At 33.2% G+C, this 25,461-nt stretch overlaps 1 protein-coding gene and 1 pseudogene across 1 annotated transcript; one reads left to right on the forward strand and one right to left on the reverse strand.

Annotated features, from left to right (window-relative positions):
• Positions 1–11,502: 11,502 nt before the first annotated feature.
• On the reverse strand, positions 11,503–14,766 carry LOC141696385 (cullin-1-like; annotated as a pseudogene).
• Positions 14,767–15,386: 620 nt separating this feature from the next.
• On the forward strand, positions 15,387–16,178 carry LOC141696386 (uncharacterized). The gene has a single exon (XM_074500532.1). The coding sequence runs from the start codon at positions 15,387–15,389 to the stop codon at positions 16,176–16,178; it is 792 nt and encodes a 263-aa protein (XP_074356633.1).
• The last annotated feature ends 9,283 nt before the right edge of the window (positions 16,179–25,461 follow it).

The raw sequence follows: 25,461 nt of genomic DNA on the forward strand, positions 1-25,461 counted from the left end.
ATTAGACAAGTACAAGTGAAGTTGAAATCGATTATGATAAGGCAAGTAATTCTAAACCTTTCTCGAGATTTATTACGAATATTTCTAAATTCTCTTGTGACTTATTGTTAATATTCAAAATAGCTCTGTTTTATATTGGAAATACTTTGAATCCTTCAACCTTGAACCTGAGCCACATCATTTGATCTTTGAGCCATAAGCCTTATTCTTTGTAAACCATTTCTTGTTGATTTACCAGATACTAAACCACACAAATACGATACTACTCCACAAATATATATCCATCAAATACCAAATACTGAAACAGAATTGTTTGAACATACAGAAACTTTTATATTCAACCATACCTTGTGATATCAAAGTACTAAAACCTTGTAAAAACACTATTCATCTAATACTCGATTATCCTACCGGCTGGAGGCCACTTCTTTTATGTACTTTGACATACCCTTTCGGTAACCATGAATTTTTATTATGCTCTTATACAAATGTTTTATTGTTATTGATTATGATCCGGTTTATTGAACTCTCTTGTTTATCATATTGAAATGCTTTAGAATTGGATAGTTTTCTTTGTATGGACCAGATTCGTGATCAGACCATATCGATGGTCATGTTAGGCCAATGTGTGCCTTGGATCCAGTAGTTAGAGCAGTGCTGTGTGCTTTGCTCGGGGTTAGTGCGTGACTGATCAGCAGCCTAACCTTGGTTTTAAAAACTTAAAATGAATATCCAATTCTATTGGTTGTTTAAATAAGAAACTTGATTCCTTTGAATCACCTTGTTTATTATTGTTTAACCTCAGATATTGATAATATGACTTGCTGAGCTAGTTAGCTCACTCTTGCGAATCTTTTTATGTATTCTATAGTTAAGAAGGATACGGTTGATAGCGAGGTTTCCCAGTTCAATGTTCGAGCTAGGATTCCAGATTATGATTGGTCGAGCTAGCAGGAGCTTATTGCAGTAGTGAGATAGTAAGGTTGTAAGAATAATTTCATATCAGTTGTAAATTAAATTAGTTGGGATTTGGTACGTTGTAATTAAAGTTAAGGTTGTGGCTTGTTTTCATACTTTAACCTGTTGCGATCCGTGGTTAAGTAAAGCAGGGTCATTGCAAATAATATTTTATATACAGGTTTATAGTTTATGTATGTATTGTGGACCCCAAACTTCTGACCCGGTTTTGGAGGGCGCCACAGGTTGGTATCAGACCTACAGGTTATAAGTCACTGAAACAAGCCTAGATTGTCGGGATTGGGTAGAGGGTTAGGATTTGGAATAGGAAATAGAAAGATAGGTCATTGTGAGGTTGAGTGCGACCGTATAGTAGGTCTCTGGCACAGTTCGTGTTGCGATTCGGGATTCTTAACTAGTGACGTGATATACAGGCAACGGCAATGGCAGATCCTGATTTCTCTGCATCAACTAATCATTTGGAGCTTTCCGTTTAAGGATCGTCATCTTCTCTCATATTCAATTTGCACCTCGTTCCTCCATCAGTATTAGCGGTATTACCTTCTGTTATGACAGTTGCGCCTCTCTAAGTTATTCAACGCTATTCTATCATCTCTCGATATAAGACTACCTATTCAAGAACCTTCATTTGCTTATTTTTGTTCTTTTAAACATTCAACTATGAATGTATCTTTTCTGTTTACTATACACCATATTTTATATCCTCAGTTTAAAAACTTTCCCAATGAAACAACAGTAATTGCGAAAAAGGACACGATAGCTGTAGTAAATGGTGAGTATTGCGATACAAATTAAGGTGAGAAGGAGTTTAGAAAGAAGATTCAAAGTGTTCTGGAGGATGGCTGTTATCAGGTTACAAGAAGTTATTAGTAATTAAGCCACTCATGACTAGCTTGTGGAATGGAGTAGATAAGTGTTGAAGAGAGAGAGTTAGAGGAGATTAGGGATTCGAAGATTTCTTGAAATTAATGGTGTTGTAATGATGTGATATATATTTTAACAAGATGATGTGACATTAGCTGATTTGTCGATTATTGGATAGTCTGTTTTACTTAATGATTGCAAAGTGGTTAACGGGAGTACTACCAGTATGGGAGCCTTAAGGTGAAGCTACGAATAAGATAACGTGCAACGACAGCGGAAGTTTTTATTGATTAAGGAAAGTAATAGACCCAATGAAGGAGAGAAGATAAATGGAAGTGAATGGACCCTTGAGTGATTGTTTCTTTAACTTGGTATCTGGTCATAAGAAGGACAACAACCAACTCATACAGTAAGGACAACCAGAGGTGTGATTTTCAAAATTTTCAGAATTTTTAACAAGTTTTCGAAAAAGATTTTCCTCACAAAATTTCCAAAAGCCTTTTTGTATAAAATAAGTTTTAAACATCGGTTGTCAAATTACTATTTGAGTTTCTTGTTTGTCAGAAGACTTGGATTATCTGGAAGAATGTTGTCTCAGACTCAGTATTATTAATTCGGAGAACGAGGTAACTTGCGATTATGAAGAAGTAGGTGCAAGTATTGTCTGTTAGGAATAACAACAGAACCAGCGTACGGGGTAACTATTCATCCAATTACTAGGATTATCAGAGTTCGAAGAATTCATTAATTAAGCGGAAGCCTGAGCATGACCGAAGAAGATTGGGAAAATTTCCAGATTTTCTAAAGGAAGAATATTATTAATAAAATGATCGTTATGTTGAATGATTTATGGTTATTCCAAATTAAAAAGAAAAAAAAACTCAAGGTTATCTGATAAGAACGCCATTATGATCAAATTGTTAAAGTATTATACGTGTAGGTGCGACGTTACAGACGCGAGACTTAACAAGTAAGAACCTGCCATAATGCTTAGTTGTGAAGGCATTTTAGCATACTTCTAAAGTTGTTATATGATACAATTGGGATATGATCGATCAAACTCGAAAGATGAATACAAGTGAAATGTGGATGGTGACCAATGGTATCATTCTTGTCCTCAACATTACAGCGTATATTCTTTTTTTTTTAATTCCCAAAAGTGTATGAACTCCCTTTCTTAATAAATTCTTTCTGATGATATCAGAATGGAGGATTTTGCATTTCTTTCAAATTTAATTGTTCCCCTCAAGTTTTGCTTTCTGATTGGGACAAACAGTGTTATGATGAGACACTTTGTCGGAATGACGAAGAGTCGGGTGGGACGCCACCTAATCATGTGCTGTATGCCATACGGTATGAAAGACTGGCCATCTTAAGTACCGATGTGGTTGTCTCATTCATATTCAAATCACTACTTCTTCTTTCTCTTCAACTCTAAGTTTATAAAAATTATGAATCTTTCTAGTTGTTTCGTTGTACTGTTGTTCCTTGCGAGAGCTTTTCAAACAAAAGTCAACATATTATACACCCAGCGGGCAAAGTCTCATCTACCTCTCATGCATGGAAAGGAAACAAGGGCTTATGGTGAGAATTGCAAATCACTGGCCCTAGCCAGGGATGCATTAAGAGCCAAGGGAATCTTCTGCAATAAGGAATACGTCTCCGAGAACGAGAATTTGCGATATTCGTGAGAAATATGTTATTTAAAATATGGATGTGATGACGTGGAAGATTATTGCGGATACCTTATGTGTTAAAGTATTGAAAGATGTGGGAGCAACTTGATCGTATATCTCTCAAGGTTTTATTGATAAGATGAATTATCCTGTCGAATCAATAAGCTTATGACTAAAGGACTAGCAAGTTAAGAATGTGCAGTTATTGAATAAGTAAGTACCAATGGCGGGATCGATATTTCTGGCAATAAGTTGTGAAGAATTGATATCATCTGAGATAAGAGGATTTGACATTATTCTAAGGAATGGATTAACTATTCAAGTTTGATGCCCAGGTAGACCGTCGTGATCGAAGATAGTTCCAAAGACGCCAAATGAGAACATGAAGAAGTTTAAAGGACAAAGGAAAGTAAAGAACTTGTTAAGAATGATTTAGGATTATAGTGACCAAAATATACGTGCTATGGCGATTATAAATAAGAGTCAGGAGCAAACCGAACTTGAAGATTTTACAGTCTCAAGATATGTTTTCAGATGAGTTACCAATATTTCCTTTAGATAAAGAAAATGCGTTTATGATTGATTTAGCACCTGAAATGAAGCCAGTGTCCAACGCCCCACACAGAATGGCACTAGATAAAATAAAGGAGTTACCAGAGCAAACGCAGGAGATAATTAGAAGAAAAAGCAATTGGACCTAGCGTACCCCCTAAAATGCACCGGCACGATGTGTTAATAAGAAAGATGGAAGTGTGAAATTATGCGTTAACGAAAGCTCAACAAGTTTACTCTCAAGAGCAGATATCTGTTACCTCGAACCAATGATTTGTTTAATTATATGAACGAAGCAAGGTATTTTTATAAGATTGATTTAAGACTGGGTATATTACCAAGTGAAGATTGAACTTATGGACATATCAAAGATAATTTTCAGAACTCAATACTGTTGTTATAAAATCCTAGAAATGTAAGTTGGATGAACTGATATACCAGTGATATTTAAATTTGATGAGTAGAATTTTGAGGGGGGAATCTGGATAAGATGTACTTGTGTTACTTAAGAAGAACCATGCAACCTATACAATGAGAGCTGAGGAATCAAAGAAGAAAGAAACGGTAGGTGAAAACTTTAATGCTAGGAAGTGTAATTCTTAGTATAGATAGTCAGTAAGGAGGAGACAAAAAGGGGACTCAGCAGAGGAATTCAGAGATAATATGAATGAAAAAGACCAGAAGCACCAACAAAAGTAAGAAAGTTATATGAAATGGAGAAGGGTGAAGAGAGTTTTGCGGAGTTAAATGAAAGGATGGTTACAACACCTATTTTATCATTTTGAAAGTATCAGGGAGATTTGGTAGTTTATAGTGATACTTCTGGTAAGGGAATATGATGTGTGTTGACGCAAAGCAATAAAGTTATTGCATATGCATCCAGACAACCGAAACCTTATGAGCAGAAGTACCCTACCCATAACTGGGAATTAAAAGCAATAATAATATTCGTTTTAAAAGATTGGGAAATGTTATAAGTATAGAGAAGGATGTGAGATATATACGGACCATAAGAGTTTGAAGTATGAACTCCCGAGGAAAAGCAAATGTAGTGGCAAGAGATGAGTAAGAAGAAGAGAGAATGAACATAGAGATTGTACTAGAAGAATTAGCTATGGAATTCTAGAAGTTGGAATTGGAAGACAGAGTTCATGATCCAAAAAGGAGTAAGAATGTATAAGTATGACTTTTCAGTAGGAATTGTTAGAGAAGATAAAGAAGTGTCAGGAAGGGGTAATAGATCAGGATATAAATCGTTTAGTAGGTGAAGAATTGTGCACGCAAAAAGGACGATCAAGGTATTCTTAGGTTTTCTTCTAGAACTTGGATTCCACCAGTGATGGAACTGAATGATGAAATTTTACAGAAAGCTCATAATTCGAGGTATTTAATCCATTCAGGGAGTACCAAGATGTATAGAGATTTAAAGGAAATTATAGGTGGTTAGATATAAAGCGGAAAATTGCGGAATGAATTAGCAGATGTTTTATATGTCAACAGAATTAAAGTAGAGCATTAGAGACCAAGTGGATTGCTATAGCCATTGGAGGTTCCAGAGTGGAAGTGGGAGCATATCACCATGGATTTCATAGTTGGGGTTACCAAGCACAAAAACTAATCATGATACCATTTGGCTTATAGTGAATAGATTTACCAAGTCAGCTCATTTTCTGTCTATAAACGAAAGATTTTCGCTCGATAAGTTGATCCATAGGTGCCTGAAGGAAATTGTAGTTCGTCATGAAATTCCTGTGTCTATCGTATCTGATCGAGATCCAAGATTTAATTCGAGATTTTGGAAGAGTTTTCAAGAATGTTTAGGAATAAGATTGAATATGAGTACAGATTATCACCCACAGACGGATGGCCAAAGTGAAAGAATAATCCAGAAAATAGAAGACTTATTACGTGTTTGTGCTATTGATTTCAAAGGAAATTAGGACGAGCATTTACCTCTGATAGAATTTGCTTGCAACAACAGTTATCACGCTATTATCGGGATGTCACCCTAAGAAGCCCTTTATGGATGCAAATACAGATCTCCAGTGTATTAAGACGGAGCAGTAGAGCACAAAACACTTGGACCTGAATTAGTACAGCAGACAAAGGAAGTTGTTGAAGTTATCCAGAAGAGATTGATAGTGATAGCCGTACCAGACCGTCAAAGGAAATAAACAGATCAATCACGGAAAGACATGGAATTCGAAGAAAGAAGCTTAGTACTACTGAAAGTATCGCCGTGGAAGGGATTAACGAGGTTTGGAAAGAAAGGAAAACCGAGCCCAAGATATGTCGGATCTTTTGAAATTTTAAAGCACGTTGGCAAAATAGCTTTCGAGTTAGCATTACCTCCGCACATGGAGCACATTCATAATATTTTTCATATATCGATGCTTAAGAAGTATAATCCAGACTTCACGTATGTAATAGAATATGAGCCGATAGAACTTCAGGCAGATTTGTCATATGTAGAGAGTCCAATAGAGATTCTAGAGGAAAGAGAGAAAGTATTGAGAAATAAAGTGATAAAGTTAGTAAGAGTATTATGGAGAAACCCAAAGGTTGAGGAGTCAACCTGGGAGTTAGAAAGTGATATAAGAGAAAAGTACCCTCATTTGTTTTATTAGGAGATTCTGAGGACAGAATCCTTTTAAGGGGGGAAGGATGTAATATCCGGGATATATCGTGCAATTATTTTTGCTAATAGATAATTATTATATGTATTCAGTATCTATTCTGTGAATTATTTGTTAAGTGTTAAATGTGTTTGAATGTTTAAAAATGTTATTAATTAAGTATTTCAATTTTTATATGTTCCAAATAAAATATAGATAATTGTCATATCTTCCTAATTATTTTTATGTTGATTTATGAATTTATAGGAATCATATGGATTTATAAAATCTTTTTCCGGGTATTTAAATTCTATTTTATAAAAACGGGAACCAACCACCGTTATCCGATTTTACGTTTTTAGAACCCGAAACTCTTCCGAGAACTCCTTCCTAACCTAATTGCAATATTCCGAGCATTTTCCATGTTTCGACTTTTTCGATCCGGCGTACGGTTTGTCCTGCGCGGGTCCCGGTGCAACATTTTCGATACATTATTCGTTTCGGTAAATCAATAAAACTCGTATTTTCGATAAACGGGAGCTTTTTATTAAACTATCACAATTATCACTTCGTAATACGTGTAACCAGGCGCTGAGACCAAGACCGCAGTACAAATTGTATTGATTTGGATAATTATCTCGAAAACCGGTACTGTCTGGATCAGCTTTTATAAATAAACGTGCCGTTTTATATCCGGAATGATCCAACGGGATACTAATTTCCCATAATTATAAATAGCCTCTACCGTATTTTCTTTTGTACCGGAAATCATTTGCAAACAGTATTTACAGAATTTTTACAGAGAAAATACTATAATTCTATTTTGTTCTTCATAATCAAACACAAATTCGGAGGCGTTATCGATATCCGATTTTGGCGTACATATACTCAAAACGAAGCTACTGAAATCTAGAATCCAAATCTTTCATCAATTTCAACCCAGAAACATCAGGTGATTTTCTATTTAATTATTTATATTCGAATTTCTTGGTATCTAAATTATGAATTTTTGTTCGAGAGATTGTTTGTATGATTTGATGGTTGCATGTTGTAGAGCTTGTTTTCCTGATGATTTTGGTATGTCATATGATTGATTTAGAGTTCAATAACATGTTCAAATTAGGGTTTGATTCTCGAATTGTATGATTAGGGTTTATATTCGTTTGAATGTTCTTGATTAAAATTGGGGGTTTCTTAAATAGGGATTAACAGATGTTGAGAGATAGTGGGTTTTGTTCCCCTTGAAATTTGCAATCTATTCATATATACCTTGCTAATCGACGTTGCTTGTAGTGCCCGTGGTTGTGATTTGAAAGTTCGCCGGAGTTCTTCGTTTCTAGGCACAAATCCGGCTAAATAAGAGTTTATTTGCTTGATTTGTTTGCTGGAATAAGTTCCTGGCAATTATCCACACATTTCCCTGAGTTTTTGAATCATTCTGAGCTATATGGAGTGTTTCCGGCGAGCTTGCGCGGCGGCGGGTCGCCGTTAATGGCTTCCCGGCCGTCCGCCGACGAGGTTGAGGAAGGAGGGTGGTCGAATTGCATTTCGACCCCCCCTAGTTTGGAAAATTTGCAAATTATGCACTTCTGTTTTAAAAACCTACAAAAACCTGATTTCTGTTTTCAAAATTTATAAAAATGATATTTCTGGTTATAGTTTATTTTCAAAAATTATTTTACATATTTTAAAATCAATATTTTAATTCTGAAAATTATTTTTAGTTAAAAAAATAAATCTAAATTACTTAATTAATTAACTTTAATTAATAATAATTATTCTATTGATCAATTAATTTAAATATTAATTGATTAATTAGTTTAATTATTTATTAATTGATTTTAGTTGATTATTTAATTGGATTTAATTATTTAAAAATGATTTAAAAATTCCGAAAAATAGTTTCAAGCTTTAAAATATTATTCTAAATTATTTTCAAGGCTCGATAATTATTATAAAATTGTTTCAAAGCCAGAATTGGCCAACCGAACCCTGTTTATTACTCTGAAATTGATCCAACGACCCGTTTTAATTCCGAAAAATGTTTTAAAAATCATTTTAATTACCTGAAAGCCTGTCTATGACCCGAGACTTCTTTATAAATGATATATCATTGATTATGTGGCGTGCTATGTGTTATATGTGACTTGTTGGTTGACTGTCGGTCTTTATATTCGGTGATTACTTGTTTATAGCATAACTTTCGATCCGTTAATCGGATTTGGGTGAAACGAAGGGTAGATGGAAGTGTATATCGAATAGAATCGTATAAGTTAAATATTGATAGATATTTATAATGCCTAGCAGAGTAAGCATGGCATAAGAAAGGGAAGCAGTTGATGAGAAAATAGAATTGACATGTAGAAAATACAACAAGTAATCAGAGGATTGAAGCGAGGCATAAGAAAAGCAGACGAGTGATTGTTGAATGGAGTCATTAGACAAGTACAAGTGAAGTTGAAATCGATTATGATAAGGCAAGTACTTCTAAACCTTTCTCGAGATTTATTGCGAATATTTCTAAATTCTCTTGTGACTTATTGTTAATATTCAAAATAGCTCTGTTTTATATTGGAAATACTTTGAATCCTTCAACCTTGAACCTGAGCCACATCATTTGATCTTTGAGCCATAAGCCTTATTCTTTGTAAACCATTTCTTGTTGATTTACCAGATACTAAACCACATAAATACGATACTACTCCACAAATATATATCCATCAAATACCAAATACTGAAACAGAATTGTTTGAACATACAGAAACTTTTATATTCAACCATACCTTGTGATATCAAAGTACTAAAACCTTGTAAAAACACTATTCATCTAATACTCGATTATCCTACCGGCTGGAGGCCACTTCTTTTATGTACTTTGACATACCCTTTCGGTAATCATGAATTTTTATTATGCTCTTATACAAATGTTTTATTGTCATTGATTATGATCCGGTTTATTGAACTCTCTTGTTTATCATATTGAAATGCTTTAGAATTGGATAGTTTTCTTTGTATGGACCAGATTCGTGGTGAGACCATATCGATGGTCATGTTAGGCCAATGTGTGCCTTGGATCCAGTAGTTAGAGCAGTGCTGTGTGCTTTGCTCGGGGTTAGTGCGTGACTGATCAGCAGCCTAACCTTGGTTTTAAAAACTTAAAATGAATATCCAATTCTATTGGTTGTTTAAATAAGAAACTTGATTCCTTTGAATCACCTTATTTATTATTGTTTAACCTCAGATATTGATAATATGACTTGATGAGCTAGTTAGCTCACTCTTGCGAATCTTTTTATGTATTCTACAATTAAGAAGGATACGGTTGATAGCGAGGTTTCCCAGTTCAATGTTCGAGCTAGGATTCCAGATTATGATTGGTTGAGCTAGCAGGAGCTTATTGCAGTAGAGAGATAGTAAGGTTGTAAGAATAATTTCATATCATTTGTAAATTAAATTAGTTGGGATTTGGTACGTTGTAATTAAAGTTAAGGTTGTGGCTTGTTTTCATACTTTAACCTGTTGCGATCCGTGGTTAAGTAAAGCAGGGTCATTGCAAATAATATTTTATATACATGTTTATAGTTTATGTATGTATTGTGGACCCCAAACTTCTGACCTGGGTTTGGAGGGCGCCACAGGTAGGGTTCATCCGTATATCATTCTCGTACTTTTTTGCAATCCAATCTGCAGTTACTTGTTTTTGATGCCAAGTTTGCTGACATGTGTGCTTTGAAAAATATGTCCTGATCTGGTAAGTGTCACTTTTTTGACACTTATTTGCATATATTTTCCATCTACAGGGGGGTGTGCATTTATACTGAACCTTGTAACCCATATTTGGACACCTAAGTACAGGTCTTCTTTCAACAATAGCATGACTTCTAATAGCTCTCATCAGGACATCTGCACCACTAAAGAGCATGCCAAGCTCAAATTTTGGGTTCATCATATCAATACGCTCATTAAATTCTGGGAAAACAGCATCAACCTCATCTTCACTACTCACAGCCATCTTTTCATCTTCACTACCACCATTTTTCTCATCATTAAACTCAACCAGATTCACATCCCACTCTTATGTAATCAGTCTCATTCACAATATCTTCTACATCAAATTCCATCTCATCTTGTGTGGAGTTTCCATCATTTGAGCTGTCAGGATGCCAATCTGTGTCTCCTTCACTATCTTCATTCTCTACTCTTATTTTCAATCCCCCTTCATTCACTTCCCTTTATCCATCAGCATTCTCTTCATTTTCCTCATCATTCACTTCATTTTCCCCATTTTGATCATCCGCAAAGATTGATCTTTTCAGCCTTTTTTTCTTAAGCTCAGGCGTTTGATCTTCCCAACTAGAACTATCAGTACTTCCCTCTTCACAACTCACATTATCATCAACATCTATAATTGGTGGACTTGAGAGTGGTGCAGTTGGTGTGGCTCTAGTTGGCAAACCTTTAATACTAACAGGTTTTATAATGACAACAAATACTTCTACATACTGAACTTCCTCAGATACAAGACTAGTCATGACCAATATATCACTATCACTTTCTAATTTTCCTAACTCATCCATGCCCTCATTCGGGGCTTTAAAATACAATTCAGCCCCTGCAGAAATACGACCAGTGGACTCGGACACCATTGCACCAATTTCAAACATTGACATCAAATCGATATTACAAAAATCAAAGTAATCTATCTTATAATCCACAAACTTGGAGTTCAGATTCTCAAAATGACCACCATAATACATTTTTATAGTAAAAAAAGAGGGGGTAATATGTAATAGACAAGAAACATGCAAACAATGATCTCACTCCATGAGTATACAATTACGGCCAAAAGGGAGACACAAGGGACCATTCTAAACATTATCAAATGAAAAAGCAACATTTTTGGGACCACTCCATGAGTATAAAATTAAAAATTGAATCTCACTTGAAAAAATAAGGGTTCGAAAATGTTACCTTTGCAGTCGGGGCACTCAGCAACTCCATATTTGTGCATCTCCTTCCTGGGTCGCATGAACCACTCCATCTCCACTCCACTATTAGGGTTTCTTTACCAACTGTTTCGTCTTCACTTTATAATTAGGGTACTATTTTTGTAAAAGAAGATAATTTTACTTTACTCTTTACAAATATCCAACAACCCTAATGTATAAATAAAATAATAAGAGTAAATTGTCTATAATACCCTTACGAATATTATAAAAAGTTGATTTAACGGCTCCTACTTAACGGGAGTTAACGGCATACACTATTCTAAAAGGCGGAAATGAAGTCTGGCATCTTTTTTGAAAATTAGTAACTATGGAAACTTTTTTAAAATTGAGTGTAAAGTACGGCCAAACCTATGCAATTTACTCTTGATCAGAATAACAAATATATCAGCAAAACTTAAGCAAAATGCAAAAGCACAATCAGATTACATAGTCGGATCATCTCTGACCATTGCACTATCACAAAATCATCCATCATCATGACTGAATAAAAAATGAATACCGTTTTCGCCAAGTAATTTCAGGATAACGTACCTCAAGCAACTTTGGCTCACTAGTAAAATGTTGGTAGTGACAAACCCTGTCCTCCTCTCGTTGCAAACATTCTTCTGCCTGAAATTGAAGGAAAGATTACATCATCTAGGATATGAAAAAAAACTTTGACTTGAATATAGGTAATAATGTTACCCTTAACATATAATCACGACGAGAATCGTCAAGGATCCAGTTTGAAGCTTTTCGAGAATAATAAGCAGCAGTATTAGTGAGCATGGCATTTTCAAAGTCATCCTCGTAGCGATACATGAAACCTATTCCGATTTCAACAAATATATCCAAAATATTCTTCAATAGAGCTCGGTCAATCTGTTCCCCCTCACGCTCTTGATTGATCTGTTATAAGAATACATTTACATGTGACCTGAATGAAAACCAAGAACATAGTACAATGAAAGTCAAAAGAACATACCAGATATATTACAGCATCTCTCACCTATACTTTCAAATCCTGATAGACCTGAAACCAAGGTAAATGTTCCAACAATATTAAAAGCAGTCTAACTTTCTACTATCGTTGCTTCATCTTAATGGATCGAAATTGTAACAGAGTATAACACGCTTCCAAAGAATGTACGTCAGACATGTATCAGAATCAATCTGAAAACAGAAGAGCAAAACTAATAGTTACCAGATCAGAGAAGCACATGAGTGCAGCTTCATTAAGTGCAGGAAGTGACCTCCGTGCAATGAAGTACTTATCAAGATAGTGAAAGCATCGAGAAAGCCACCTGACCATGACTTTATAGTTTGTCCATCTATTCACAAGCTCTCTCAATATAAACTCATCATGCTTCTCTTGCAAAGAAGGCAGTACCTGAATCATAATCGAACGCATTAAAATTAGCTATAAAAAGAAAGGCCAAAATGTTACCTCCTGGTTAAGCATTGGCCATCAGAGTCGTAAAAATGCTCAAGAAACACTAAGGCGTGATCCTTTAAACATAAAAGGTGGTCTACAGGGCAAGGTCATCTAGTACAGTTGAAGAATTGCAGCATTGGTGAATGGAAGGATAAGAAATTCATTCAAAAGGAACCTTCCCAAGTTTACTTTCACTTCCATGAATAGGTGTATATGGTATCGGACTGAGGTATGGGCGCCGAACACGAGTGCGGATCCAAGTGTCCGGTTCTACTATTAATATATTTAGGCTTTTTAAAATGAATCTGAAATAGGACACAGATGCGGGGACTCACATTTAAGCTTAAAGTAGGTCATATTCAACATTTCTCGAATACTGCTCTCTGAAGTTCTGTTACCATAAGCATCTTATAAAAGTTCGAATTTCAGTAAGATTTAACAAATGATTCAATTCCGTACATTAAGGATCACTTAACAAAAAAATAAAAGAAAAAGGGAATAATAACCAAAGCTACATGAACCTTTTGATTTGGTATTCAACAATGAAAACAATGTTCCTTGTACTGATCTCAAAAGAGAAAACCTTAATCTCCAAAATTGATATGAATAAGATGACTAGTTAGTGTTTAAGAGCTTCTAACAGCCGAAAAACACATCTACAGCTAACCTGCACTTTGATATACAAACATAGCTTCCCACAAAACAATTAAAGTTGAACTCTAGCATAGTAAAAACACATGCGCTTAACCTACAACCGATGTTTTAAAAGAAGAAAATCAGTGTTAGTCCGTAGAGGCACCTTAAAGTGATTAAACGATTAATCGTTGATCAATTGAAATAGAGTTTATTTAATTTAATAAAAAATAAAATTTAATTTTATGCAAACACCATCAAACTATTAAAAGATTAAAAAAAATACTATATCCACTAACTACAAGAAATATGCCCATTTGCGACGAAAAACTTGCGACGGAAACATTTTGCGCGCATTTTTACGACAGAAAGGTAGAAATTGTCGTAAAAACTTGCGACGGAATAAAACTGACGTTGTAAGTATAGTATTTTATTAATAAACAGGTGTCAAACAAAAAATAAATCACTTGCCATTGATCCATACTTGTTGTGAACAAAAAATTAAGAGTTTAGTCTGTAATTTAATCAATAAATTCATAAATAATACTCACATATAATAGATATGGTATAATACTTTCTTTTTGATTTTTTAACCTTTTTCAAAAAAATCATCTTTCACCGATTAATTCTGTCTCGACCAACTTTTAGAACACTGCCTACAACAAACGAGCATTAGCAAAGTAAGTGGTCTTAGAGTTGAAGTTATGTGTTCCTCAAACACCTGACGGTACTTGTCATACAGCCGTCGAGAATACTCATGTGGAGGGTTCTGCGTACACATTTCATAGATTGTACTATACACACCGAAAACAATGACACATCATTTCCATCCGACAAATAACAAATACTTAAAATACACAAGTAGATGTCGAGTAAACATACCTGTAAATCTCCATATAGTCCTCAGAGCTAAACGGAGGCTCGGCTTGACCTTCGAGAATCTTCTGCAACTTAGTGATCCCTTTCTGAATAATTTCCCATCCATTTTCAAAATAGATAATCTCCCGCTGATACATCATATCCATGACTTCCTAAACATGTTTCAACAAACTCATTTATTACACAACTTATCAAACACACAGCATCACAATTTTGAAAACCCTAACTATCTCAACTAAAAACCTCAAAATTTATAAAGTAAGAAACACAATCGCAACAAAATTAACTGAAATTTCAAATATAACCTACAACAAAGTAATCGAAACGATGTATGTCTGTGTATGATTCGTAGAGGAGAGATAGAGGGAGAGAGAGATGTTAAAGTTTGTGTTTTAATAACTGGTCTTTCTTAGAATTGACCAAGTCTTTAGGTGGTTTGTTACTTTGTATTTCAGTTAGAGTAGTCTCTCTGATTTATAGGAAGTTGTGGGTAGTTGTTTCCTGATTCGTAGGAGTTATGATTAGTGGAAGTATATGTAGTGTTTCTATAAGGCCTATATGCTCAGGTCTCTTGTTTTAATAATAAAAAGTGTGAGCTTCCATATATCTCTTTTTGCTTAGTTATTTCAAGCTAACAGTGGTATCAGAGTCATTACAATAGCAGTAGCTATTTTTTGGTTTCATTTTGTCAATGGCATCAGATTAAAATTTTGTACAGCCGTCAATTCCACATTTTGATGGTCACTATGACCATTGGAGTATGCTAATGGAGAACTTTCTACGATCAAAAGAGTACTGGCAGGTCGTCGAATCAGGTGTGGTAACATCAATTGCAGCTACAGCTAAAGATATTGGTACATCTACACCTGTTGCCAGTGGAGTGTCTAAGGAGGCAGCAACATCCAAAGATGCACAAAAGGAGTTCGAGGCGCTGAAATTAAAAGATTTGAAAGCTAAAAACTATTTGTTTCAAGCCATTGATCGGTCGATTTTGGAAACAATTCTTAGCAAAGAAACTTCCAAAGATATTTGGGATTCAATGAAGAAGAAATATCAAGGGTCTGCTAGAGTGAAGCGTGCACAGCTTCAGGCTTTAAGGAAGGAGTATGAGAATTTACAAATGAAGGATGGAGAATCGGTAACAAGTTATTTTGCGAGAACTATGGATATCTGCAATAAAATGCGATTTTATGGTGAGAAAATGGAAGATATCAGTATTGTGGAAAAGATCTTGCGCTCCCTCAAACCAAGTTTTAATTATGTCGTGTGTTCTATTGAAGAATCAAATGACATAGATAATTATTCCCTTGATGAACTACAAAGTTCCTTGTTGGTCCATGAACAGAAGATGCATCGCAGTTCAAATTCCGAAGAACAAGCTTTGAAAGCTTCATCTTATGTCTCAAATTCACGAGGAAGGGGTAGAATTCGTGGCAGCGGAAGAGGAGGTCGAGGTTATAAAGATGTAGCCCGGACGTTTAATACAAATGATGATCAACTTTATGGCAAAGGCAAAGGACGTCAACACTTTGATAGATCCAAGGTAGAGTGTTTTTGATGTCATAAGTTTGGTCATTATCGTTCTGACTGTTATACAAGGCTGCCTAATGATAAAAACAGGGATGACCGCTCAAATTTTACTGAAACAAAAGAAGCGGAAACCTTATTAATGGCTGTTCACAGTACTAAGGAATCTGAATCTGATCAATCAGTTGTTTGGTTTGTGGATTCTGGATGCTCTCATCACATATGTGGAAGTAAGTCTTATTTTTCTTATTTAAATGAAAGTTATACTTCTAGTGTAAGCTTTGGTGATTCATCTACTGTAAAGGTGATGGGAAAATGAGATATTAATATTAAAACTAAGAATGGTTTTACGGAAATAATCTCCAATGTTATGTATGTTCCTGACTTAAAAAGTAATTTGTTAAGTGCTGGACAGTTGCAAGAAAAGGGTTATGCCATAACCATCTCTAAGGGTGTTTGTGAGATTTATGATCCAAATAGAGGATCCATTGCTGTTGTTCCTATGAGTTCGAATAGATTATTTCCGTTGAAAATTAAATATATTCAACCTTGTCTAGCGGATGAATTAAAAGATCCGTCTTAGTTATGGCATTTTCGATATGGGCATTTGAGTTTGGTGGGTTAAAAACTCTCCAACTTAAGAATATGGTGACAGGTCTTCCTGAAATTAGTATTCCTTCTCAAATTTGTGAAGAATGTGCTGTTGGTAAACAACATCGGTCTCAATTTCCGAAAGGAAAGTCATGGCGTGCAAAACAGGTTCTCCAATTAGTGCATTCTGATATTTGCGGTCCTATAACACCGATGTCTAATGGAGGTAAAAGATACGTAATTACTTTCATTGACGATTATTCTCGGAAAAGGTGGGTTGAGTTTTTACAGGAGAAATCAAAAGCTTTCAATGTATTCAAAAGCTTCAAGGCTTACGTTGAAAAAGAATCAGGAAAATTTATAAAGACTCTTCGAACAGATCGCAGTGGAGAATATTGTTCAACTTAATTTACAGCCTTTTGTGACACTCATGGAATTCGAAAGGAATTAACAGCTGCGTATACACCGCAACAAAATGGTGTTTCAAAAAGGAAGAATAGGACAATTCTCGATATGGTGCGAAGTTTGCTAGCAAAAGGAAATATTCCGAAATCTTTTTGGCCTGAAGCAGTAAATTGGAGTGTTCATATTTTGAACATAAGTCCTACATTTGCTGTTCAGTATATGACTCCGGAGGAGGCGTGGAGTAAAAGGAAACCAGAGGTTGATCATTTAAAGATATTTGGTTGCATCGCCTATGCACATATTCCAGATCAGAAAAGAAAGAAATTGGATGATAAGGCAGAAAAATGTGTCTTTCTTGGTGTAAGTGAACCAACCAAGTCTTACAAATTGTTTAATCCTTTAACTAAGAAGATCGTGATCAGCCGAGACGTTATATTCGATGAAGAAAACACTTGGGATTGGCATACGAAACAACCTGATGGAGTTCTACTTGATGATGAAGTTGAAAATCAGCCAACTTTAGAAGCCCCAGTGATTAATAATAAGGCAATTCCAGAAACCTCGGTGCCTCAAAATTCATCATATTCAGCTCCCAAAGGTGCTAAAACTATATAAACAGCCGGAGAAACAACTGATGCAACATTTCCGCCCCTACGCCGCACTCGAAGAAGACCAGCATGGTTAGAAGACTATGAGGTGAATGAAGGTGAGAATTTCAGCAGTCATTTCGCTTTATTTTCAAACTGTGATCCTACATCATATGAAAGTGCTGTCAAAGAAGTAAAATGGCAAAAGGCAATGGATGCTGAAATAGAAGCCATTGAAAGAAATGATACTTGGGAGCTAACTGATCTGCCTAGCGGACACAAAACCATTGATGTGAAGTGGGTCTTCAAAACTAAACTGAAAGAAAATGGCGAGGTCGATAAATACAAGGCGCGCTTGGTGGCTAAGGGCTATAAACAAGAGTATGGTATCAATTATAGTGAAGTTTTGGTACCTGTTGCTAGGCATGACACAATCAGATTGGTGACGGCATTTGCAGCACAAAACTCATGGCCTATTTTTCAATTGGATGTCAAGTCAGCCTTCTTACACGGAAGCTTGGATGAACAGGTATTTGTAGAACAACCTCCTGGTTATGTTAAGATTGGAAGTGAGAATGAAGTTTATCGATTAAAAAAGGCTTTTTATGGGCTAAAACAAGCTCCCCGAGCTTGGTATAGTCGCATTAAAGCTTATTTTTTAAAGGAAGGCTTTCATAAATGTCCATATGAACACATACTTTTTGTTAAAATAGGGAATGATGGAAAACTTCTTATTGTGTGTTTATATGTTGACGATCTTATATTTACTGGGAATGATGCTGGCATGTTTGAAGAATTCAAGAAAACTATGATGGCTGAGTTTGAAATGAGTGATCTTGGTATGTTGCATTACTTCCAAGGCATAGAAGTAGTGCAATCTGAAAAAGGTATTTTTATATCTCAAAAGAAGTATGTGCAAGATATTTTGGACAAGTTTGAGATGAAGCATTGCAATCCAGCAAGCACTTCAACTGAATTTGACTTAAAGCTCAACAAAGATCGTAATGGAACGAAGGTGGACAACACACTCTACAAGCAAATTGTTGGTAGTTTGATGTATTTAACTACAACAAGGCCTGATAAAATGTATTATGTGAGTTTATTAAGCAGATACATGGAAAATCCAATAAAAATGCATTTGTTAGCTACTGAAAGGATCCTTCGTTACTTGCAAGGAACTAGAGATTTCGGGATGTTCTACCAGAAGGGTGAAAAAGGCTTATTTGGGTTTACTGACACTGATTATGCAGGAGATCAGGATGATAGAAGAAGTACTTCTGGCTATGTTTTTATGTTGGGTACAACAGCTGTTTCATGGTCGTCTAAGAAGCAACCTATTGTCACCCTATCAACAACTGAGGCTGAATTTATTGCTGCAACAGCTTGTGCTTGTCAAGCAATCTGGTTGAGGAGAATTCTTGAAGAGCTGCAGGTAAAACAAGTTAAATCCACTACAATCTTCTACGACAACAATTCAGCAATCAAGCTTTCTAGGAATCCAGTTCTACACGGAAGAAGTAAGCATATTGACGTAAAATATTAGTTTTTAAGATATCTTAGCAATGATGGAATAATAGAGTTGGTTTATTGTCGAACTGAAGACCAGGTTACTGATATACAGACTAAGCCGCTGAAGGTGGCACCATTTGTGAAGTTGCGTGGGCTACTTGGAGTGTGTTCAGGTGCTAGTGTTCTGCGATCAAAATAGAATTGTTATATTAAACTGATATTTGCAGATTTCAGTTTAAGGGAGGGTGTTAAAGTTTGTATTTTAATAACTCGTCTTTCTTAGAATTGACCAAGTCTTTAGGTGGTTTGTTACTTGTATTTCAGTTAGAGTAGGGTCTCTGATTTATAGGAAGTTGTGGGTAGTTGTTTCCTGATTCGTAGGAGTTATGGTTAGTGGAAGTATCTGTAGTGTTTCTATAAGGCCTATATACTCAGGTCTCTTATTTTAATAATAAAAAGTGTGAGCTTCCATATATCTCTTTTTGCTTAGTTATTTCAAGCTAACAAGAGAGACGAGGGAGAGGGAAACTTGTTGAGATAAAAACAAACCCAAGAATTTTAATGAAATGAGCTTCCGCAGAATTGACGAATGTGAGATGAGAGAGATGACAATATTGGGGTTTAGGGGCCTAATTAAGTAACGCAAGTGAGGCGAATAACAAAGAGTAAATGTTAATAAAATGATTTTAGTATTTAACTCGTCTATGTACAATCTATCTATCTATCTATACTATATTATATATTATAATAGATGAAATATTAAAAGTTTGGTAGTCGGTCGGTCGGTATTTACTGAAATTACTTAATTATCCTTACTTAATTATTTTAATTTTAATTATTGGTCGATCAATTCCAATTCTAATTGATATTGAAGTCAACTTCCTTTATTACTTTACCAATTTCAATTCTATTTTATATCAAACTCTATATCATTATAATTTATATTAAATTATATTATTACAATTTATATTTTAATTCATATCGAGTTCTATATTATTCTAATTTGTTACTTCGGGCCAGATTAAATTTAAGCAAACTAAATATAATTATTAAGATTTAGCTGATATATCATGTGAATCGGGTTAAGATAAAATAATACTACTATCCATCCTCCTAAAAAAATTATACTAATTAACTTGGATAAATAAAATAATATATTTTATTTATCCAGGATAAAGAAAATATATTATACAAATAATTCTGACTAATACAAAACTAAAATAAAAATACAATTCTCCCAACAAAAATAAAATAATATATATACTAATTGTTCAGTCTAAAATAAAATTATTTTATTGATCTAGACTTTTTAAAAAATTAAAATTAAACTAAAAATAATTAGTTTGATTTGATCCATGTATTGGACATCGAGTTAAAATAAAATAATGTAAACCACTGATACGAGATAAATCAAATTAATATTAGATTAATTATAATTCGTATCCTATTGATGTGAACTATAAAAATTAAATTTTAATTAAAACATAAATATTATTTTTTTAAAAGTACACATAAAATTATCAATTAAACTATATCGTTCAATCAATAATATTGACTTTTTCAAATATCTTATATAGAATTATAGTTAATCGATTAAATAATCACCATGCTAAAATAATATTTTTTAAAGGTCCGGACATAATAGAGACATTATATTTTTACCCTCAATAAAATAATAATTTCTTTATAATAATATTTTCTTTCTTACTAATACTATCACTTTAAATAAGTTTAAATGTTCTAAAAAGTTATGAACATCTACATCTACTAATATAATTTTTATGAAGTCATGTCATTTAAAGTTTTAAATGAATAAAATTAAAATTTGAATTCATTTTTTTTTAAAAAAAGTTATAATATTTTAAAAAATGTGCGTTCGTGCATCGCACAGGTTTTAAGCTAGTTAGTATTAATAAACGATTATGCTATTATTTTTTTGTCACGAAACAACATAATTGCTAATTATAGTAAAAATTTGCTCCATTACACTTGTATTCTTACCTTACATTTTGTGCAATCCGTTGGAAAAAGAACAGAGAATAAATTTGGTGTTTTTATTTTTCGTTCATCAAGACTTTGCTTTTTATGTTTATCTCAAAATATTTTATTTAGTTTTTTAATATTTTTTACTATTACTTTTTATTATTACCTAAAAATGTGATGGACACAAATTTTTGTTAAATATTTTAACACCAAAAATATTTTAAAGTTACTCCCTCTATTTTTTTAATTTTTCGCTTTGACTTTTGTATGTATTTCTATATGTTTTGACCACCTAGTTTGAATTATCGTTTGCAATAATCTTTTTTTAAATAAACATAGAAAAATTATATTTTAATTCATAAAAAACAATTAAATTTCATTTCTAACTAGCCGGTTAATTCATATTGATATGTGTGTAACAGTCAAAGTGACAAATAAAAAAAATAGAGGGAATATATTCTTTATTAGAAAATAAAACCCATTTAGGAGTTGTTTTTTGGATCATTACTCATTTTTTTAATTTTCCTCTTCTAAAATTGAGTTTTTCCGAGGTAATCGGAGTTTTTTCCGAGTTTGATCCGAGTCAAATAAATAATCGAGTTATGCCCGTGTATACTAAAATCCGAACAGAATAAGATCCAGAATAAGATCGGAGTTGGAGTATCACCAAGTACTCGCCTGAGTTTTAGAACACTAGACAAAAGTCAAAGTCTCAATAATAAAAATAAAATACTAGACATGAATGCTAATGATATTAAATACATGACCATTTTTAAGATCAGTAAATTAAAATAATATAATTTTTAAATTATTGTGTAATTTTGTATATATGATGGTGATCTCTCTATATTGCTTAAATAAAATAACTAATAATATTTAATATTACAATTATGCAAATTGGAATTTAAAATTATATAAGTAACAAATAAAAAATTAATTTGATAAAAAAAACAAATAAGAAGAAAAGTATGTGTCCGTCGACATGCACTCACAAAGGAGAATTACACTGAAGGACGTTAATTAAAATTGGGTGTCTCAGTAAAAGTACAAAATTCTAGTCTAAATGTATGAGGTAGCAAATATTCCCTCCGTCCCAATTTATCTGTTTGAATTTTGATGGTCAAATTGACTCAATTTTGACCGTAAATAAAAATTCATTTTTTTATTATTTTGAAAAATTAAAATATACATATAAAAGTAAATTAAACATACTTTCTAATAATATAAATTTTATAAGTATTTTCGATATCATACTATATGAAATTTTCGTTCAAAGTTTGGTCAATTTGACCGTAAAAATTCAAATAAGACAGATAAATTGGGACGGAGGGAGTATTAAATATCATGAAGGTTTTGATTGTAATTTCTCATTACCGCACGAATTAAATTTTTATTGTATTTAACACCACCCTTAATAAAACGATTTTATTATTTAACTCGTCTATGTACAAGTAGTAATAGTAAACAATTATGCTATTATTTTTTTTGTCACAAAAAAACATAATTGCTAAATGCTGTAAAATTTTGCTTCGTGCAGTAACTTGAATTTACACTCGTATCCTTACCTTACATTTTGTGCAATCCGTTGGAAAAAGAACAGAGAGGAATGCGAAATAAAATTAAATTTGGTGTTTTTATTTTTCGTTTATCAAGACTTTTCTTTTTATGTTCATCTCAAAATATTTTATTTAGTTTTTTAATGTTTTTTACTAATAATTTTTATTATTACCTAAAAATGTGATGGGCATAATTTTTTTTAAATATTTTAACACCAAAAATATTTTAAAGTTACTTCCTCTATTTTTTTAATTTTTCGCTTTGACTTTTGCACACATTTCAATATGTTTTGACGACCTAGTTATAATTATCGTTTGCAAAAATCTTTTTTTTTTGAATAAAAGTAGAAAAATTATATTTTAATTCATAAAAAAATTTAAATTAAATTTCTAACTAGCTGGTCAAATCATATTGATATGTGTGAAACAGTCAAAGAAACAAATAAAAAAACATAGGGAATATATTTATTTGTTAGAAAATAGAACCCACTTAGGACTTGGTTTTTTGGATCATTACTCATTTTTTTAATTTTTCTCTTATAAAATTGAGTTTTTTCTCAAGTAATCCGAGTTTTTCCCGAGTTTGATCCGAGTGAAATTTAAAATCGAGTTATACCTGTGTACACTAAAATCCGAATAGAATAAGATCCAGAATAAGATCCGAGTTCGAGTCTCATCGAGTACTCGTCCGAATAATCCCGAGTTTTTGAACACTAGACAAAAGTCAAAGTCTAAATAATAAAAAACAAAATAATGGACATGAATGCCAATGATATTAAATACACAACCATTTTTAAGATCAGTAAATTGAAATACTATAATTTTTAAATTATTTTGTAATTTTTTATATATGATGGTGATCTCTCTATATTGCTTGAATAAAATAACTAATAATGTTTAATATTACAAGTATGCAAATTGGAATTTAAAGTTATATAATTAACAAATAAAAAAATTGATTTGATTAAAAAAATAATTAAGAAGAAAAATATATGTCTGTTGACATGCATTCACGGGGGAGAATTACATTGAATGACGTTAATTAAAATTGGGGGTCTCAATAAAAGTACATTTAATGAGGTAGCAAATATTAAATATCATGAAGGTTTTGATTTTAATTTCTCGTTGCAGCATGAATCAAATTTTTACTGCATTTAACACCACCGTTAATAAAACGATTTTATTATTTAACTCGTCTATGTACAAGTAGTATTAGTAAACAATTATGATATTTTTTTTGTCACAAAAGAATCGAAATTCATTAAACACGCAAATCGTTCAAAAGTATATGATGAAATTTAGGGTAGACTGTTATTCCCAAATAATCTAACAAGTAAAATTATAGAATGGGGTTGAATGTAATTCTTGGTTTCTTTTCAATCTTTAAAATTTCTTACAAATATAAATATGACTGTGTATGAATATTTTAAGAGCGGAAAATAAATATTCAAGTATTCATACACAAAATAAATAAATAGAGATGTTTAAAAACTGTTTGGTGAATTGTTGTTTCCACCATATATATATATAAATATAGAAGATCTCTGTGATGCAAAAAGCACACAGTTGCTTACAAGTAAATTTACAGAGAGAGAACTTAGAATTTTTTAACAGATTATGCCTTATCTATTTCTCAGTTCTTTCTCGATCGATATTTTTCTACTTGCTACTCTTGGTTTATATATCACCAAGTTACATGTGAAAAATACAAACTAATAAAATAAACATGTCTAAGTCCAATCACATGTTTCTTCATTTCTCCATCCAACATCTTTGTATTTCTTCAAGTTAGTATGGAAATGGAAATGCTTCTTGATCTTCATAATCCTGATTACAGGCTGCCACATACCTTTTGCATACAATCAACTCATGTGACTGTCAAGTCAATATCAACTCCTATTTGAATTTGATATCCATCGAGATTCTGTTGGATCATCCGTCGAGACTCTATTTGATCATCCGTTGAGTTGAATGAGACTTGGGTCATCTGTCGAAGCCTTGTACAAATATCCTTTGAAAGTATTTTCATAGCAGTTGACTCAATTTCACTTATGCAAAATTACAAGGCATCTAATATATACAATTAGCCAACCTATTTTATATATCATTCTTGTAGTCAACATGACTTAAAATATCCTACAACTTCTAATTCTCTAAGACATTACAGTACACAGGAATGTGTTACAAAAACCTATTTTTCCATAAGCTACTCTTTCAATGGATGACAAGTAAGATCATCCGTTGACAGCTGTAATTATACTTAATTAAATATACTAAGGTATTTTGGTAAAATATCATCAAGGCTACAACATATTCCTAACAATCTCCCCAAATTCATGTCTACTAGAATTGTAGGCATAAATTTAGAAGGACTTGATGATAGAAAACACCCTAAACAAAAAGATTATTCAATAGCAGATAAAATAATAAGTGCTGCAAATTTTATTGGAAGTTGACAAAAGAAAGTTCACACAAGTCTTTACAAACTTTGTTCAAGGTTCTCCTTTAGCCTGAGCAAATTAATCTTTTCTCCTTGAGTGTCTAGTCGTCTTTCCCAGTTTTTTATTGTTCTATTCAATCTGGTGTTGGAGTTGTCTGTAGAACTCAGATTCATCTTGTTTAGATTGATCCTGCATCTCCTGCATTTCCTTGAGAGTTTCATTGCTTGAAATCTTTAGCTGAT

Source organism: Apium graveolens, chromosome 11 (assembly GCF_009905375.1).
Source record: "Apium graveolens cultivar Ventura chromosome 11, ASM990537v1, whole genome shotgun sequence".
NCBI classification, from domain to species: domain Eukaryota; kingdom Viridiplantae; phylum Streptophyta; class Magnoliopsida; order Apiales; family Apiaceae; genus Apium; species Apium graveolens.

Bases quoted from the DNA above. Each gene is read 5' to 3' on its own strand.
- LOC141696386 (XM_074500532.1), top strand. From the start codon at position 15,387: ATGGAGAACTTTCTACGATCAAAAGAGTACTGGCAGGTCGTCGAATCA.